We start from the raw sequence: 19,089 nt of genomic DNA, 5'->3' as shown, positions 1-19,089 counted from the left end.
AAATCAGGACTCCTCGATGGTCAATCTTAAATCAGGACTCCTGGATGGTCAATCTTAAATCAAGACTCCTGGATGGTCAATCTTAAATCAGGACTCCTGGATGGTCAATCTTAAATCAGGACTCCTGGATGGTCAATCTTAAATCAGGTCTCCTGGATGGTCAATCTTAAATCAGGACTCCTGGATGGTCAATCTTAAATCAGGACTCCTGGATGACCAATCTTAAATCAGGACTCCTGGATGACCAATCTTAAATCAGGACTCCTGGATGGTCAATCTTAAATCAGGACTCCTGGATGACCAATCTTAAATCAGGACTCCTGGATGGTCAATCTTAAATCAGGACTCCTCGATGGTCAATCTTAAATCAGGACTCCTAGATGGTCAATCTTAAATCAGGATTCCTGGATGGTCTATCTTAAATCAGGACTCCTTGATGGTCAATCTTAAATCAGGACTCCTCGATGGTCAATCTTAAATCAGGACTCCTGGATGACCAATCTTAAATCAGGATGCCTGGATGGTCAATCTTAAATCAGGACTCCTGGATGACCAATCTTAAATCAGGACTCCTGGATGGTCAATCTTAAATCAGGACTCCTAAATGACCAATCTTAAATCAGGACTCCTGGATGACCAATCTTAAATCACGACTCCTGGATGACCAATCTAAAATCAGGACTCCTGGATGACCACTCTTAAATCAGGACTCCTGGATGACCAATCTTAAATCAGGACTCCTGGATGACCAATCTTAAATCAGGACTCCTGGATGACCAATCTTAAATCAGGACTCCTGGATGGTCAATCTTAAATCAGGACTCTGGGATGACCAATCTTAAATCAGGACTCCTAAATGACCAATCTTAAATCAGGACTCCTGGATGACCAATCTTAAATCAAGACTCCTAAATGACCAATCTTAAATCAGGACTCCTGGATGACCAATCTTAAATCAGGACTCCTGGATGGTCAATCTTAAATCAGGACTCCTGGATGACCAATCTTAAATCAGGACTCCTGGATGACCAATCTTAAATCAGAACTCCTGGATGGTCAATCTTAAATCAAGACTCCTAAATGACCAATCTTAAATCAGGACTCCTGGATGACCAATCTTAAATCAGGACTCCTGGATGGTCAATCTTAAATCAGGACTCCTGGATGACCAATCTTAAATCAGGACTCCTAAATGACCAGTCTTAAATCAGAACTCCTGGATGGTCAATCTTAAATCAGGACTCCTAGGTGGTCAATCTTAAATCAGGACTCCTGGATGACTAATCTTAAATCAGGACTCCTGGATGGTCAATCTTAAATCAGAACTCCTGGGTGGTCAATCTTCAATCAGGACTCCTAAATGACCAATTCTAAATCAGAACTCCTGGATGGTCAATCTTAAATCAGGACTCCTGGATGACCAATCTTAAATCAGGACTCCTGGATGGTCAATCTTAAATCAGGACTCTGGGATGACCAATCTTAAATCAGGACTCCTAAATGACCAATCTTAAATCAGGACTCCTGGATGACCAATCTTAAATCAAGACTCCTAAATGACCAATCTTAAATCAGGACTCCTGGATGACCAATCTTAAATCAGGACTCCTGGATGGTCAATCTTAAATCAGGACTCCTGGATGGTCAATCTTAAATCAGGACTCCTAGGTGGTCAATCTTAAATCAGGACTCCTGGATGACCAATCTTAAATCAGGACTCCTAAATGACCAATCTTAAATCAGAATCAGCCAACATCACCGCTTTGCACAAAAAAGGTGCAAAAACAGATCCTAGCAACTACAGACCAATCAGCCTTCTCCCAATTATCAGCAAAGTCATGGAATCCATCATTGCTTCGGATATGAAATCGTTCCGCTTCTCCAATGGCTTGATCTCTGATCATCAATTTGGTTTCAGACCAGGTCACTCTACTCTGGACATGCTGCTTCTGCTGTCTCAACAATGGATGGAGGTCCTCAATGCCAAACAGGAAATTAGAGCTGTCTCCCTCGACATATCACGTGCCTTCGACACGGTCTGGCACCCCGCTCTGCTCACCAAACTCTCCTCCTTTGGTATCCATGGAAATCTCCACGCATGGCTGGCGGACTTCCTCTCTAGTCGTCGTCAACGTGTGGCCCTGAATGGGTTTCTCTCATCTCCTCTTCCTGTTCAGGCTGGAGTTCCCCAAGGCAGTGTTCTGGGCCCCGTGCTTTTTCTGGTCTTCATCAATGATCTCTCTGACTCTCTCGAAAATCCTCTCTATCTCTTTGCTGATGACTCCACTCTCTGCCGCTCCATTCCTCTTCCCTCAGATCGGCAGTCTGCTGCCTCCTCACTCTCTGAAGACCTGGACAAAATCACAGACTGGTCAAACAAGTGAACATGTCTTTCAATCCTGACAAATCTCAAACTCTTACTATGTCTCTCCGAAAAGATCGACTGGACAACCCTCCCATCTACTTTCTCAACAATCCTCTCCAAGAAGTTCTGCCGCTCAAGATTTTGGGTCTCACTATCTGCCATGATCTTTCTTGGGAAAACCACATTTCCAAGCTGGCCTCCAAAGCCAGTCGCCGACTGGGCATCCTCCGTCGTGCGAAGTCCTTCCTCGGCACACCTGAGCTCCTCACCACATACAAGGCTTTCATCCGCAGCTCAATGGAATACTGTTCTCCCCTTTTTTTGCCGGTGCTCCTGCCTCACACCTAGCTCGGCTTCACGCTGTTGAAACCAAAGCTTTCAGAATTATTGGAATCTCCCACGATGAAGCTATCTCTGAGGGCCTTTCACTCACTCACTGCAGGCAGGTAGGTGGTCTTTCTGTCTTCTACCGACTCCTCTCCGGCCTTGCACCCCCAGCTCTCTCTGTGCTCTGTCCCCCAAATATTCCTACAGGTCGCACAAGATCTGCCAGCAACCCTCTGATGGTTAAACTGCCGAAATCTCGGCTCTCTGCTCACCTTCACTCTTTCATTCCTCTTTTCTCCCGCCTCTGGAACAAACTCCCTCACTCCCTTCAATCCCACTCCCCCCTCCAGGTCTTTAAAACAGCTGTTCACCACCATCTCTTATCTTCCCCCATCCAAAACCTTGATCTTTTCTACCCCCGCTAATTCACCACAGATCCACCTTGTTTGAAATTCCAACTTCTTTCCTGGAAGTCCTGGCAGTGTCCATATGTTTTATACCTCTCCCACCGCCCCCTTCCCATGCCCCCCCCCCCCAAAGCCCTCACCCTTTCTCAGATCTCTCGATGTCTCCATGTCTCTCGGTCCCTGCTCTCAAATGTTGTGTTTGTGTCCTTCCCCCTCTCTCCCCATCTTGTCTACCGCTCCCGATGTTATATGTTTTATGTGTCGGTTTGTCTTTCTGTGTGATTAATGTTCGCTCTTTCACGAGCCTCGATCTTGTATACAAAAAAAAAAAAAAAAAAAAAAAAAAAAGTTGAACTTCATGTTTTTGGTTGAAATTTATGTTTTTGGTTGAAATTCATGTTTTTGGTTGAAATTGATGTTTTTGGTTGAAATTTATGTTTTTAGTTGAAATTCATGTTTTTGGTTGAAATTTATGTTTTTAGTTGAAATTTGTTTTTAGTTGAAATTCATGTTTTTGGTTGAAATTTATGTTTTTGGTTGAAATTCATGTTTTTGGTTGAAATTCATGTTTTTGGTTGAAATTTATGTTTTTAGTTGAAGTTCATGTCTCTGGTTGAAGTTTATATTTTTTAGTTGATGTTTATGCCTTCAGTTGAAGTTTTTGTTTTTAGTTGAAATTTATGTTTTTAGTTTAAGTTTTTGTTTTTGGTTGAAGTTTATGTTTTTGGTTGAAATTTATGTTTTTAGCTGAAGTATTTGTTTTCAGTTGAAGTTGCCCTCCCAGCCTTGGCCTTGCCTCTCCTCATGGTTGAACCTCTCTGGCCTTGCCCCCCAGCCCTCTCTGGGCTCTGTCGACCAAATATTCCTACAGGTCGCACAAGATCTGCCTGCAACCCTCTTATGGTTAAACTGCCAAAATCAAGACATTCTGCTCACCTTCACTCCTTCATTCCTCTTTTCTCCCGCCTCTGGAACAAACTCCCTCACTCTCTTCAATCCCACTCCACCCTTCAGGTCTTTAAAACAGCTGTTCACCACCATCTCTTATCCTCCCCCATCCAAAACCTTGATCTTTTCTACCCCCGCTAATTTCGGTCCCCTTGTGTTTTATACCTCCCCCCCCCCCCCCCCCCCTCCCCTTCCCACGCCTCCTGCCCCCAAGCCCTCTCCCTCCCACACTTCTCCCTGCTCTCAAATGCTGTGGTTGTGTGCTTCCCCTTCTCTCCCCATCTTGTCTTCCGCTCCCTCTTTTTGTATATTTTGTTTGTCTGGTTGATTTGTTTGTGAAATAAATGTTAGCTCTTTCACGAGCCTCGATTCAGTATACAAAAAAAAAGATGAAAAAAAAAGAACTCCTGGATGGTCAATCTTAAATCAGGACTCCTGTATGGTCAATCTTAAATCAGGACTCCTGTATGGTCAATCTTAAATCAGGACTCCTGTATGGTCAATCTTAAATCAGGACTCCTGGATGACCAATCTTAAATCAGGACTCCTGTATGGTCAATCTTAAATCAGGACTCCTGGATGACCAATCTTAAATCAGGACTCCTGTATGGTCAATCTTAAATCAGGACTCCTGTATGGTCAATCTTAAATCAGGACTCCTGGATGACCAATTTTAAATCAGGGCTCCTGGATGACCAATCTTAAATCAGGACTCCTGTATGGTCAATCTTAAATCAGGACTCCTGGATGACCAATCTTAAATCAGGACTCCTGGATGACCAATCTTAAATCAGGACTCCTGTATGGTCAATCTTAAATCAGGACTCCTGGATGACCAATCTTAAATCAGGACTCCTGTATGGTCAATCTTAAATCAGGACTCCTGTATGGTCAATCTTAAATCAGGACTCCTGGATGACCAATTTTAAATCAGGACTCCTGGATGGTCAATCTTAAATCAGGACTCCTGGATGACCAATCTTAAATCAGGACTCCTGGATGGTCAATCTTAAATCAGGATTCCTGGATGGTCAATCTTAAATCAGGACTCCTAAATGACCAATCTTAAATCAGAACTCCTGGATGGTCAATCTTAAATCAGGACTCCTGGATGACCAATCTTAAATCAGGACTCCTGGATGGTCAATCTTAAATCAGAACTCCTGGATGGTCAATCTTAAATCAGGACTCCTGGATGGTCAATCTTAAATCAGGATTCCTGGATGGTCAATCTTAAATCAGGACTCCTGGATGACCAATCTTAAATCAGGACTCCTGGATGACCAATCTTAAATCAGGACTCCTAAATGACCAATCTTAAATCAGGATTCCTGGATGGTCAATCTTAAATCAGAACTCCTGGAAGGTCAATCTTAAATCAGGACTCCTGGATGGTCAATCTTAAATCAGGACTCCTGGATGACCAATCTTAAATCAGGACTCCTAAATGATCAATCTTAAATCAGAACTCCTGGATGGTCAATCTTAAATCCATCGTTTGAGCTAGTTAGCTGAAATTTCAGCGCAATAGTGAGCACGCACTTTGGGAAAAGCAGTATTTTTTTGTGATTAATCAATTAATTGATTAGTTGCTTATCGATTAATTAAGTACTTATACATTTCCTTTCTCTTCTGGGCAGCATTATCTCAGGCACCTTGTGAGTTAGGAAGCTGATATTTGGACATGACAATGGCCAAGTGATTTGGCTGCAAAGGCTATTTTTGATTTATTGATTAATCAATTAATCGATTAATTATTTATTGATTAATCAATTAATTAATTATTTAATTGTTTCGATTAATGAGTCATTTCATTAAATTCCAAAAGGTTACAGCTTCGGATGAAGTACTGGTGGTTTAGGTATGCTATTAACCAATTGATTAAGAAATATTTTATGATTACTATGCATTGATTTTAATTATGCAATTAATCAATCAATTATTGTACACCTCTTCCTCCGCACTGGAAGATATTTATTTATTTGGCATGTTGGCGATGTACTTTGAATGTATCTGTACTTGTCTTTTTTTCTTTTCTGATGATCAATTCAACAGTCAATTTCTTTCAATATTCAATATTGAACAGTCAATGTTTTCTGATGATCTCACTGTGGTATATTAAACAGTCAATGTGTCTTCCTGATATTCTTACGTCCTCGACTGAACCAGTTGATACATGTTTCTGGTGACAGTTGCAATCATTTTTGGATCCAAAGTGGCATGTCATTTCTTGCTGACACCATTATTATATTGCAATTTCAGACTGCCAAACGACATACCGAGCAGAAATTCAAAATGTTTGATCAACGGTTAAACTCTCAGCAATAATGGATCAATCTGAAAGGAAAGTAAAAAAGTGTTATGAATGACAATAAACAAGCTTTCAAAATAAATAAATAAATGTTCCACCTACAATCACAACGGAGTATTTAAATGTTGAAAACATGGACTTAATTATGGATTATCCATAGCTACATAATACGTAAAACATAAAACGTTGTGGAAGAGGAAAATAAGAAGAGAGCTGAGATTTCTCGTTAAGGCAAATTTCCAAGGAGATTATTGTTGATTTAAATTGTGATGCCTTAACTTGAATAACCAGGATGAAATGCAATTTTATTATTTAATACAAATCGGTCGAGGAACAAGTGAAATCTGATAGATTGTAATAATGGGTTTTAAGATTCACTCAAGAAAAGGGGAAATCCTGATCTGATGGAAACTGTGAGAATCTTCTTTCCTAGCATTTTGTAAATGTGTCACGTTTAACTTGTACAAGTCAGGAGACGACGATGGTTCACGAGCGAGCGGTATTCAATGACAAAGGACGGACTATAACCGAAACAGGCCCGGACAGGCCAGGCCCCGGAAATGTCAAAACGAAGGTTACTGACCTTGAAATGAGATAGAAAATAATGTATAATCAGTTATGAGGTTAGTTAGCTACACAATACCGAAAATTCGGTGAAAAAAATGAAATGAAAAAATAATAATAATAAATAATAATAAATAAATAAATAAATAAATAAAAAATCCAGCTCCGTGGGGCTAGACACATGCCATTGGCCGAACCAAATATCGAAACCCCTGTCAGATTCAACCAAACCCCTCGGAGAAGATGTCGCTTGAAATCGATTACCCCCTGAAAAGATCTTTTTCGAGCGTGGCTCCGCCCACAATTGGCGCAATACGCCCACTCTAGGCAGGACACAACTAGATCATGATATCAACCTTCCACCCAAGTTTCATCAAGTTCGGATGATATCATCGGGTAGTTATGCTGCGGACAGACAGACACACAGACAGACACACACCCATGACGAATATAGTGGTCACTCTGTTTGATAACTCGTGAACCAATATTTTTTAAATAAGAAAAGTAGACAGTATAGCGGTATGAGCTTAATCAATAAGTCTGTGGCTCATATAAATATACAAGAATGACCACACTGTGGTCACAACCTGTGACCGGCTTCATGGTCACAACCGGCTTCATGCCTCACCTGTGGGCCGTTTCAGACAAATTAACCCCAGATTTCTTAATATAGTAGTGCATCGTTTCAGTAGTATCCTTTTCATAATCTATATATTGGTTCACGAGTTATCAAACAGTGACCACTATATTCGTCATGGGTGTGTGTCTGTCTGTCTGTTTGTCTGTCTGTCCGCAGCATAACTACCCGATGATATCATCCGATCTTGTTGAAACTTGGGTGGGAGGTTGATATCATGATCTAGTTGTGTCCTGCCTAGAGTGGGCGTATTGCGCCCATTGTGGGCGGAGCCACGCCCGGAAAAGATGTCTTTTTAGGGGTTATCGAGTTCAGGCTACATCTTCTCCGAGGGAGTTAGTGGAATCTGACAGGGGTTTCGATATTTGGTTAGACCAATGTCATGTGTCTAGCCCCACGGAGCTCGATTTTTCATTTTTGCCCCAAGGTCAAGGTCACAAGGTCACGAAATTTAGAAAAGTCGATTTTTGATGGTTTTATTACATTGTTTGCTTCCTGATAGGGTGACATGTCATACATGTTTTTATATTATCACATACATCATGAAATACAAGTTTTCTAACAAATTTCAGAATCTTCGACCTTTGACCTTTGAAGGTCACAAAGGTCAAATTTTCAAAGTTGTCGGAATCGAACCGAATTGTCGGTATTGTGTAGCTAACTAACCTCATAACTGATTATACATTATTTTCTATCTCATTTCAAGGTCAGTAACCTTCGTTTTGACATTTCCAGGCCAGCACCACACACTTACTTACAGCTGGCTCTTAAACGCCTGCGTACGCAGCGCATTGGGGCCCTTTGTAAATAGGCATGTACACCGCATGTCGGGGGCCGACACCTGCCACGTGGGCCCCCGACCCCCCAGTCCGGGCCTGTTTCGGTTATAGTCCGTCCTTTGTCATTGAATACCGCTCGCCCGTGAACCATCGTCTCGCTCGTGAACCATCGTCGTCTCCTGACTTGAACATATCTTAATCTTATTGTAATAGAGCAAACGTATGTGGTTATGTCGTTATGTGGGTTTGTATGTATGTTTATATGCGACCAAAATGTCTTCTTTTTCTTCAAATAAAATTAACACCCGCTTAATTACGTTTAGACTGCTGAGACCCCTCAGACCTTTGATGACCTTTTAAGTCCCCCTTAAGACCACAAAGACCCCCGAAGACCCAAAATACCCTTAAAAACCAAAAGACCCCAAAGAACCCGAAGACCCCGAAGACCCAAAACACCCCAAAAACCCAAAATACCCTTGAAGGCCCCGAGGCTCAAAAAGACCCTGAAGACCCAAAGCACACTTAAAGACCCAAAAGACCCTGATGACCCAAAATACGCTGAAGACCCAAAACACCCAAAACACCCGTAAAAGACCCTGAAGACCCAAAACACCCTTAAAAGCCCTGAGGATCCAAAAGACTCTGTCGACCCAAATGGACCGGAAAACTCCAAACATCCCGAAGACCCAAAACACCTCGAAGACCCAAAATACCATGAAGACTCAAAACACCCAAAACGCCCAAAAGATCCTTAAAGGCCCTGAGGATCCAAACACTCTGTAGACCCAAATGGCCCCGAAGACTACAAAGACCCAAAATACCCCGAAGACCCAAAGCACCCTGAAGATCACAAAGACCCTGAAGACCCAAAATACCCTTGAAGGAAGGGAAGGAGAAGAGGAAGGATTTGATATCCGAAGCAATGATGGATTCCATGACTTTACTGATAATTGGGAGCAGGCTGATTGGTCTGTAGTTGCACGGATCTGTTTTTTTTGTGTAAAGCGGTAATGTGGGCTGATTTCCAAGCTGATGGCAGATGACCTTGAGCAAAAGAGAGGGTGTAGAGAACAGAGAGAGGGTGTGAAAGAGCGGCAGAGCAGGATTTTTGGACCCATGGGCTGATGCCGTCTGGTCCAGTTGCAGTATCAAAGTTGACATTTGACAGAAACTTCTCCACCTTGTCAGGGAGAGGTGGGTACAGAGAGAGGTGGGTTTGGGACACAAGATTTTGATGCAAACACAGAGTTGAGGAATTCAGCTTTTTCACGTTCTGAGTCAGCTGTGTAGCCATTTGAGGTAAGGGAGGGGACGAAGGGGGAACAAACACCAGAAACAGATTTGACCAGACACCACCAGGATTTGGAAGAGGGAGACAGGTTTGAGAGTTCAGTATTGAAATTATAGAGATAGTGTTTCCTGGCTCTCCTCGGGTTAGACACACACTTGTTCCGAGCTTTGTGAAATGAAATGAGATTGGCTTCCATTGGATTTGTCTTCCAGGAGGCGAAGGCAAGTTGTTTCAGGGCAACTGCCTCACCACAAGATTCCATGTACCATGGACGGGAGGAAGGGTATGACAACTGAAGACGAGATGGGATTAATCTGTGCATGAGAGAGAGATAAATTTACTTTGGAAGAATTCCCAGGGATGAGTTGTTGTCAGAGGTAGTAGAGATGGGAGACCAATCTAGATGATTGATGGCCGCTTTTAGACCGTGCGACCTGGTCAACTTTGGTTGTTAATATATATAGAAACACAAACTATATAACAATATCCTTTGGTTTATATGATACAGAGACTCATAATGTTTTGTGCACACCATCAATTCACTTCACTGAGAGCTCCATTTGTTGCTTGCAGGAAGGACATCAAGGCGGTCCACGATTTCTTGCCATGTTGAGCTCATCATGTTTGTGTCCATGAGTACGCATGCAGCTGTGATCCCAGAACGAAGATCCTGCAAGTGTGCCACCTTGGTGTAGTAGTCAACTTCTTTGACACACCCCAGCAGAAAAAAAATCAAGGGGGGTGGGGTTATGTCTGGTGATCGTGGGGGCCAGGTGGTTTTTCTGTCTCGGCTAATCCAACGACATGGAAAATATTCATTCAGGACAGCTCGAACGACTAAGACCCAATGAGGGGGAGCGTCGTCCTGTTTCTTTTTTTTTTTTTTTTTGTATACAAGATCGAGGCTCGTGAAAGAGCGAACATTAATCACACAGAAAGACAAACCGACACATAAAACATCGGGAGCGGTAGACAAGATGGAGAGAGAGGGGGAAGGACACAAACACAACATTTGAGAGCAGGGACCGAGAGACATGGAGACATCGAGAGATCTGAGAGAGGGCGAGGGCTTTGGGGGGGGGGGCATGGGAAGGGGGCGGTGGGAGAGGTATAAAACATATGGACACTGCCAGGACTTCCAGGAAAGAAGTTGGAATTTCAAACAAGGTGGATCTGGGGTGAATTAGCGGGGGTAGAAAAGATCAAGGTTTTGGATGGGGGAAGATAAGAGATGGTGGTGAACAGCTGTTTTAAAGACCTGGAGGGAGGAGTGGGATTGAAGGGAGTGAGGGAGTTTGTTCCAGAGGCGGGAGAAAAGAGGAATGAAAGAGTGAAGGTGAGCAGAGAACCGAGATTTTGGCAGTTTAACCATCAGAGGGTTGCTGGCAGATCTTGTGCGACCTGTAGGAATATTTGGGGGACAGAGCACAGAGAGAGCTGGGGGTGCAAGGCCGGAGAGGTGTCGGTAGAAGACAGAAAGACCACCTACCTGCCTGCGGTGAGTGAGTGAAAGGCCCTCAGAGATAGCTTCATCGCGGGAGATTCCAATAATTCTGAAAGCTTTGGTTTCAACAGCGTGAAGCCGAGCTAGGGGTGAGGCAGGAGCACCGGCCCATAGGGGAGAACAGTATTCCATTGAGCTGCGGATGAAAGCCTTGTATGTGGTGAGGAGCTCAGGTGTGCCGAGGAAGGACTTCGCACGACGAAGGATGTCCAGTCGGCGACTGGCTTTGGAGGCCAGCTTGGAAATGTGGTTTTCCCAAGAAAGATCATGGCAGATAGTGAGACCCAAAAGCTTGAGCGACAGAACTTCTTGGAGAGGATTGTTGAGAAAGTAGATGGGAGGGTTGTCCAGTCGATCTTTTCGGAGAGACATAGTAAGAGTGTGAGATTTGTCAGGATTGAAAGACATGTTCCACTTGTTTGACCAGTCTGTGATTTTGTCCAAGTCTTCAGAGAGTGAGGAGGCTGCAGACTGCCGATCTGAGGGAAGCGGAATGGAGCGGCAGAGAGTGGAGTCATCAGCAAAGAGATAGAGAGGATTTTCAAGAGAGTCAGAGAGATCATTGATGAAGACCAGAAAAAGCACGGGGCCCAGAACACTGCCTTGGGGAACTCCAGCCTGAACAGGAAGAGGAGATGAGAGAAACCCATTCAGGGCCACACGTTGACGACGACTAGAGAGGAAGTCCGCCAGCCATGCGTGGAGATTTCCATGGATACCAAAGGAGGAGAGTTTGGTGAGCAGAGCGGGGTGCCAGACCGTGTCGAAGGCACGTGATATGTCGAGGGAGACAGCTCTAATTTCCTGTTTGGCATTGAGGACCTCCATCCATTGTTGAGACAGCAGAAGCAGCATGTTCAAAGTAGAGTGACCTGGTCTGAAACCAAATTGATGATCAGAGATCAAGCCATTGGAGAAGAGGAAAGATTTCATATCCGAAGCAATGATGGATTCCATGACTTTGCTGATAATTGGGAGAAGGCTGATTGGTCTGTAGTTGCTAGGATCTGTTTTTGCACCTTTTTTGTGCAAAGCGGTGATGTTGGCTGATTTCCAAGCAGATGGCAGTTGACCTTGAGCAAAAGAGAGGGTGAAGAGAACAGACAGAGGGTGAGATAGAGCAGCAGAGCAGGATTTTAGGACCCGTGGGCTGATGCCGTCGGGTCCAGTTTCAGAATCAGAGTCGAGGGTTGACAGAAACTTTTCCACCTTGTCAGGAGGAAAGGACACGGAGTCCAGGAGCAGCAGGGTACAACTTGGTATGGTGGGTACAGAGAGGGATGGGTTTGGGACACAAGATTTCGAGGCAAACACAGAGTTGAGGCATTCAGCTTTTTCACGTGCGGAGTCAGCTGTGTAGCCGTTTGAGGTAAGGGAGGGGATGGAGGGGGAACAAACACCAGAAACGGATTTGACCAGACGCCACCAGGATTTGGAAGAGGGAGACAGATAAGAGAGTTCGGTCTTGAGAACGGAGAGATATTGTTTCCTGGCTCTCCTGAGGGTGGACACACACTTGTTTCGGGCTTTGTGAAAAGAAATGAGATTTCCTTCCGTTGGATTTGCTTTCCAGGAGACGAAGGCAAGTTGTTTCTGGCTAACAGCCTCACCACAAGATTCCGTGTACCATGGACGGGAGGAAGGGTATGACAACTGAAGACGAGATGGGATAAATCTGTGCATGAGAGAGAGCATTTTACTTTGGAAGAATTCCCAGGATGAGTTGATGTCAGAGGTGGTAGAGATGGGAGACCAGTCCAGATGATTGATGGCTGCTTGAAGACCGTGCCAGTTGGCCTGAGTGAAATGCCAGACTCGTCGACGCTGAGCAGGCTCCCTGAGGATGGTCAGAGAGATGTCCACTTTAACAAGGACATGATCAGATGATCCGATTGGAGCAGAAGAAGAGCAGCAGACATTTTCAGGGAAGTTAGTCATAACCAAGTCCAGAAGAGAAGATGTTCCGTTGACTGAGATCCGGGTCGGGAAATTGACAGATTGTGTCAGTCCCAGTGAGTCGCAGAAGTCCTTTGCTGAGGAGCCATGGCTGGTGAGAGAGGTACCCACACCCAGCCAACTGGCATGATGACAGTTGAAATCACCACATATGAGGAAGAGAGAGTTGGGATGAGTAGATAGAAGTTGGTCCATATTATCAGACAGCGAGATGTAGATGGAGTCATCACTGTTTGGTGGACGGTACAACACACACACACAGTGTTGAAAAATGATATCGAGTTGCAGGTCTTCAATCTATCGGAAGGTGAATCCTTCCAACATGTTCATGCAAATTGTTGATGTCACTATATCCTCCGCAAAGAAAAACGGGCCCACCAAGCAGCCATGGAGAAGGCCACACAACACATTCACCTTTGTACTGTTGCGTATGTGCTCAATGACCACGGGGGGGGGGGGGGGTGGGGTTTCAGAGCCCCAGATCTTCATATTGTGCCGGAAAGCCTTCCCCAATACATAAAAGCATGACCATGACATTTTTCAGGTAATCTTTGTCATCCAAGGCAAACGCCTTGCATTTGGGTCCTTCATTTGGTTTGAGTTCCTGCAGAATCTGCACCTTTTCGACATAAAGCTTCAGTCTTTTATGCAAATCCTGTATGCAGTGCTGGTTGGTAGTCCCAGTTCTCTGGATGCTCGTCGGATTGATTTTCTGGGACTTTGTTGAAATGATTCACGCACTTGTTCACGTCTGCTGCACTTGTGCCTGGTCGACCGGTAATCTTCTGTTTCTGACAACTACCAGGCTCCTTACATCTCTTGTACCACTCTCTGATACTCGTCCGCAATGGCAGATTCCTTCCATACCATGTATAGAAATTACGCTGAACTTGTGTGTCGGATCTCGTCTCGATGAACCATTCGATGCACTGAGATTTCTCCTGTGGAGTCGCCATTTTCTTTTACATTAGACCACCAGATCTGAAGGTAAAGAAAACCTTATGAGTTTCTGTATCCTATCAAATAAAGAGTATCGTTGTATCATTTGTGCTACTAAATATATGAACAACCAAATTTGTCCAGGTCTTTTTGGAACACACTGTATAGTTTGCAAACAGTTAGGTCTTTTAGTTTGTTGTTTCAAGTAATGCATTATATCCACCTCTGTGGGCATCAAGCACACATGACTCTGTAGTAAACTATTTACATTGTAGATCTCTATTCCAAGGTGCTGCTGAAGAAGACTTCAACCAGGGCAGGAATTTATAATTTGGAAAAGGTAATAGCACACAATAGCCTACTCTTTTCAGAAGATATTGTAGAATAAATTAAGGTCTAGATACGAATCCTAGCTGGTTTAACATCTCATCTTCAGGATGTCAGTGTGCATAATGATTCAATTCCCTGAATGTGAAGCATCAGGAAAGTATGTTACCCTAGAGTTATTCGATTGCTTACTGCGGAATGCATAGGTAAGTGGAGCAACTGTTGGCACAATACAGGTATATGGCGCAAGCATTATCGTGGAAGCAAGGGGTTAACTGCCTTCATGTGGAGGTTGAGTGCTCTCACTTTGGAGATATGATCCCCCATTCATCATTTCAGTGGAACACTCCAAAACACAAACCATTCATTTATCCTTAATTTTTGTTTGAGCTGTCACCAGCCATACAGACTAGCTACTCAAAGGATTTTTGAAAAGAAACATGCAAGAGAGGAAAATATTTGGTGATGGATTCATAAATAGCACGTGAAAATGTGTATATGCCGATACCAAAGCTAAAGTGGTGTAGGCAGCAACACATAAGCCTAGTCTCAAGCACAGTGGAAGAAATGAGTTTTGGAGTGGGGGTGGTGGCATGGAGAGCAGGTTGAGCAGAAGTGGGTGGAGGGGAGAGGTGGGGGCAGAGGAGTATTCAAAGAGCATACAGTGCATGGCCTCTGAAGGCACGGCTCTCCGGCTACTTGCATGGGCAGAATCTTGGTTGTTCTGAGCACAGTCAGAGCAGAAGAAATGCATTAGTCACCATAGCAACAGCGTGAGGTCACACAGTAGCCTTGCTGCATTTCCTTCCCATTACATAACTAAGCTCTCTTCTGCACATTTTTACCTCCATGCCCCTGAAGACATTTTGTGACTGTCCAATTTGTTTTCATACGCTTACCTTTTCTCTCTCCATATTGTTTTATCAAAGCCTCATTTGGTTTCAATTGGAGCTCTCCAATCTCATCTGGATAGTCTCTCCTTTATTTTGTGCATTTTGCAAATCGATGGTACATGTTTCTTCTTGTCCCAGGTCATTTGACCCAATATCACAAATTGTTTAAATCCTGTAAACAATGATTTTATGGTGTTCATTAAGGCTTGTGTCCAAATGATGCAAGACTGGGTGTTCACGTCGGACTTTAAAATATTCCACATGAACATATAGTGCACCATGCCATGTAAGTAAAGTAACAGTGATGTTCGTAATATGATTCGCCTCTGTGAGCACGTATAATCTTTCAGTTTTCAGAACAATGTTTGATGAAACCACTAGTTTGATTCCTTTTCAAAGAGCACACATGCACATGCTCATTCTTTAGACTCCTTAGAGCCCAAAGAAGGAATTGACTTCACGAATCAAATGCAATAAAATATTGAATGGCACAAGTGAAAACTGCTTCCAATTATCTCAAAACAAATGTAACCACAAAGTATCACAATTTCCTTATTCGTTACAGAGAAACCACCGAATGTGCAAAGAACAGTTTGGTAATAAACAATCAATACTATAATGTACACTTGTGCATTATTAATTAATGCATCTGATCCTAAGTGCATTTGTTCACAATAATGGAAGCCAGGAAAAGCCCCATTAACTCTCATCAATGAATGTGGGATTCTGCACTTCCACTAACGCTTACAAATATGTTTATTTAAAAAAAAAAAAGTCAGGGGTGAACTTGAATATCAGGATGTCTGTATTGCAAAATGGTGGGTTTTTTTGGCCCATGCAGTGTCGATCTTCATTTTATCTATTTCAAATGAATCAGTGTTTCCTGCAAAGAAAACAAAATAAAAATTAATTTGTTTTTCTTCGCATATCTGAGAGTTCCCGAGAACTATTAACCCCTTGACTTACTGTTCACTAAAGAATAAGACCGAGAGTCTAACAGCGGCGTAGCCGGGCTTGTAAAATAGTATAAACCACAAACACACATGATTAGCTTTTTAAACAGTCGCTAATGCTGTTTATAACATTAAACAAAGAAATTTGGAGGAATCCAGACATCCGTGAGGTAAGTTTTACTTGCAGAACTGAGGGAAGATCTACTGTAATCTAGATTATACCCCACAAGGGTTGGGTATGTACCGTTTTGTTGGAAGAGACGTAACTCCGATGCTTTCGATATTTGATGGTTATTTTAACAATCGGTTTGTTTGTGTTTCACACAGAATGAAAAACGTAAAGGTAGAGCATGGCGATTGTGATATATGACAGGTTCGACGATATGTTTGGCATGAACGGAATATAAATCAAAATGGCGGTGTTTGGAGAGTCAGCCGCCATACCGCCGTAATGACATCAGACGTAATCACATCACCCTGTCATGTGACCAGATCCTCAGCTCTGATTGGTATATGTTTGAGGGGACATACATACATACATACATACATGACGTTCAAACACGGTTCTAGACGGCTTTGCCCTATGGGCTACGCCGTAAAAATAGCTCCAGAATTACGAGGCGGTGAAGTCGCGTCAATATTTGGCTATGTCCTTTCTTCCATCCGTCCATCAAAAATGAAGAATAAGAACCTTTCGAACCCACTATCTTTAATTCTAAGGGTTCTAAAGGGTACTTCGAGGGTGTTCTAAAGGGTCATTCTAAAGGGTTTCGTTCATTTCGAGGCTTTGCCTATTTCATATTTACAAATGCCAAACTGAACCAACCACTTGATTTGGACATGAGTGCGATTTTTTGTTTTTGTATGCAGATTGTGTCTGCTGGTTGCGTCATTGCTTGAAGCACCGCTGTGCATCTTATGCAGTTCCCCGTTTCCAGCAAGCCGGTACTCATTTTGACGGAGGATGAAAAGCTGAGTCAACCCACCTTGTGTTATTTAATGGCACCACAGGGGCTCAAACTCAACACCCTGAGATCTTAAGGCAGCCACGTTAACCGTCAAGCCAAAACCTGGCCCAGCACCAGAATGAAGATGCAACACTCAGATAGCAGCTATTTACTCTCGGTGCTACAGACCACATCTGAAAGCAAGGTGGTCTCGAAAGCCTACACTTTGCAGGCCTCTGTTTTATTCCTTTTTCGATATTCTACTTTTAGAATCCCGAGGTCAGCTTTGCCGCCCAACTTGCTAAAGTACCCTATTTTCAGTTTATAAACATGTACCATAAAATGCATAAGCTCAATATTATTACCGTTTATTTCTTGCCAAATCGAAGATTTTTCAAGTATATTGGTCGGTTGTGTTTGTTGTTGTCTGTTTGTCACTCGCCTACAGGTCACAATTCTAAACCGATCGTCATGAAACTTCACCAAGTTGTATAGGTCGTCACAATTGAGAAGCCTATTGATTTTGAGGTCAAAGGTCAAAATCTTCTGGAGGTCAAAGGGTCATCTGGAGGTCGAATTTCTAAAATCGCCATTTTTCATCCGGTTGAATTGAAAATTAAAGAGCATTGTCACTATAGTCACTAAATTGGTAAACCAACTATTTTTGAGGTCAAAAGGTCAAAGGTCAACTCGAGGTCAAACTTCCAACATCATCAATTTTTATCTGAAAAACTGTCAATTTTCATCTGATTGACTTGAAAATTATATTAAAATTGCAGTGCCTCACTGAATTGGGAAACCAACTATTTTTGAGGTAAAAAGGTCAAATGTCAACTCAAGGTCAAAAGGTCAAAGGTTTATGGCAGATCTGGGCTTTATGGCAGAGTGGCCAGACAGAAGCCAGACAGTTCAATCTTGGTTTCATCAGACAACAGAATCTTGTTTCGCACAGTCTGAGAGTCCTTTAGGTGCTTTCTTGAAAACTCCAAGCGGGCTTTCCTGTGTCTTTCACTGAGGAGCGGCTTCCGTCTGGCCACTCTGCCATAAAGCCCAGATCAGTGGAGTGTTGCAGTGATGGTTGTCGTTCTGGAAGTTTCTCCCATCTCCACACAGGATCTCTGGAGCTCAGCCAGAGTGACCATCGGGTTCTTGGTCACCTCTCTTACCAAGGCCCTTCTCCCCCGATTTCTCAGTTTGGCCGGGCGGCCAGCTCTAGGAAGAGTCCTGGTTATTCCAAACTTCTTCCATTTAAGAATTATGGAGGCCACTGTGCTCTTGGGAACCTTCAATGCAGCAGAAAATTTTTTGTAGGCTTCCCCAGATCTGTGCCTCGACACAATCCTGTCTCTGAGCTCTGCAGGTAGTTCCTTCGACCTCATGGCTTGGTTTTTGCTCTGATATGCATTGTCAGCTGTGAGACCTTATATAGACAGGTGTCTGCCTTTCCAAATCATGTCCAATCAATTGAATTTACCACAGGTGGACTCCAATCCAGGTGTAGAAACATCTCAAAGATGATCAGGAGAAATGCGAGGCACCTGAGCTAAATTTCAAGTGTCATAGCAAAGGGTATGAATACTTATGTCAATGTGATATTTCAGTTTTTTCTTTTTAATAAATTTGCAAAACTTTCTAAAATTCTGTTTTGTCTTTGTCATTATAGGGTATTGAGTGTAGATTGATGAGGTAAAACATGAATTTAAACGATTTCAGCATAAGGCTGCAACATAACAAAATGTGAAAAAGTGAAGGGGTCTAAATACTTTCTGAATGCACTGCATATCTATGGGCGTCAGAATAACTTCTACAATTTTAATATCGATTTAGCTTTGTGATCATCCTTATGTCTTGTTTCTTTCAGAACTGTGAGAGCAATTCCGACATGTTTGGGTGTTTGGATTGCAGCAACAGCAGCACAACTTTACTTTACCGTCTTCTCCA

The 19,089-nt window shown here is 43.1% G+C and overlaps 1 protein-coding gene across 1 annotated transcript in view; it reads left to right on the top strand.

The window, feature by feature from the left end:
• The window catches only part of LOC144893964 (uncharacterized), a 49,588-nt gene extending 30,571 nt beyond the window's left edge, over nucleotides 1–19,017 (top strand). The window contains 1 exon segment of the mRNA XM_078785218.1: nucleotides 19,010–19,017. Coding sequence (XP_078641344.1) covers nucleotides 19,010–19,017 — 8 coding nt within the window.
• Nucleotides 19,018–19,089: the final 72 nt, after the last annotated feature.

Source organism: Myxine glutinosa, chromosome 10, assembly GCF_964187855.1.
Source record: "Myxine glutinosa chromosome 10, kmMyxGlut1.1, whole genome shotgun sequence".
Classification (NCBI taxonomy): Eukaryota; Metazoa; Chordata; class Myxini; order Myxiniformes; family Myxinidae; genus Myxine; species Myxine glutinosa.
Note: the sequence above shows the minus strand (reverse complement) of the source record. Positions and strands in the feature narration are given on the sequence as shown.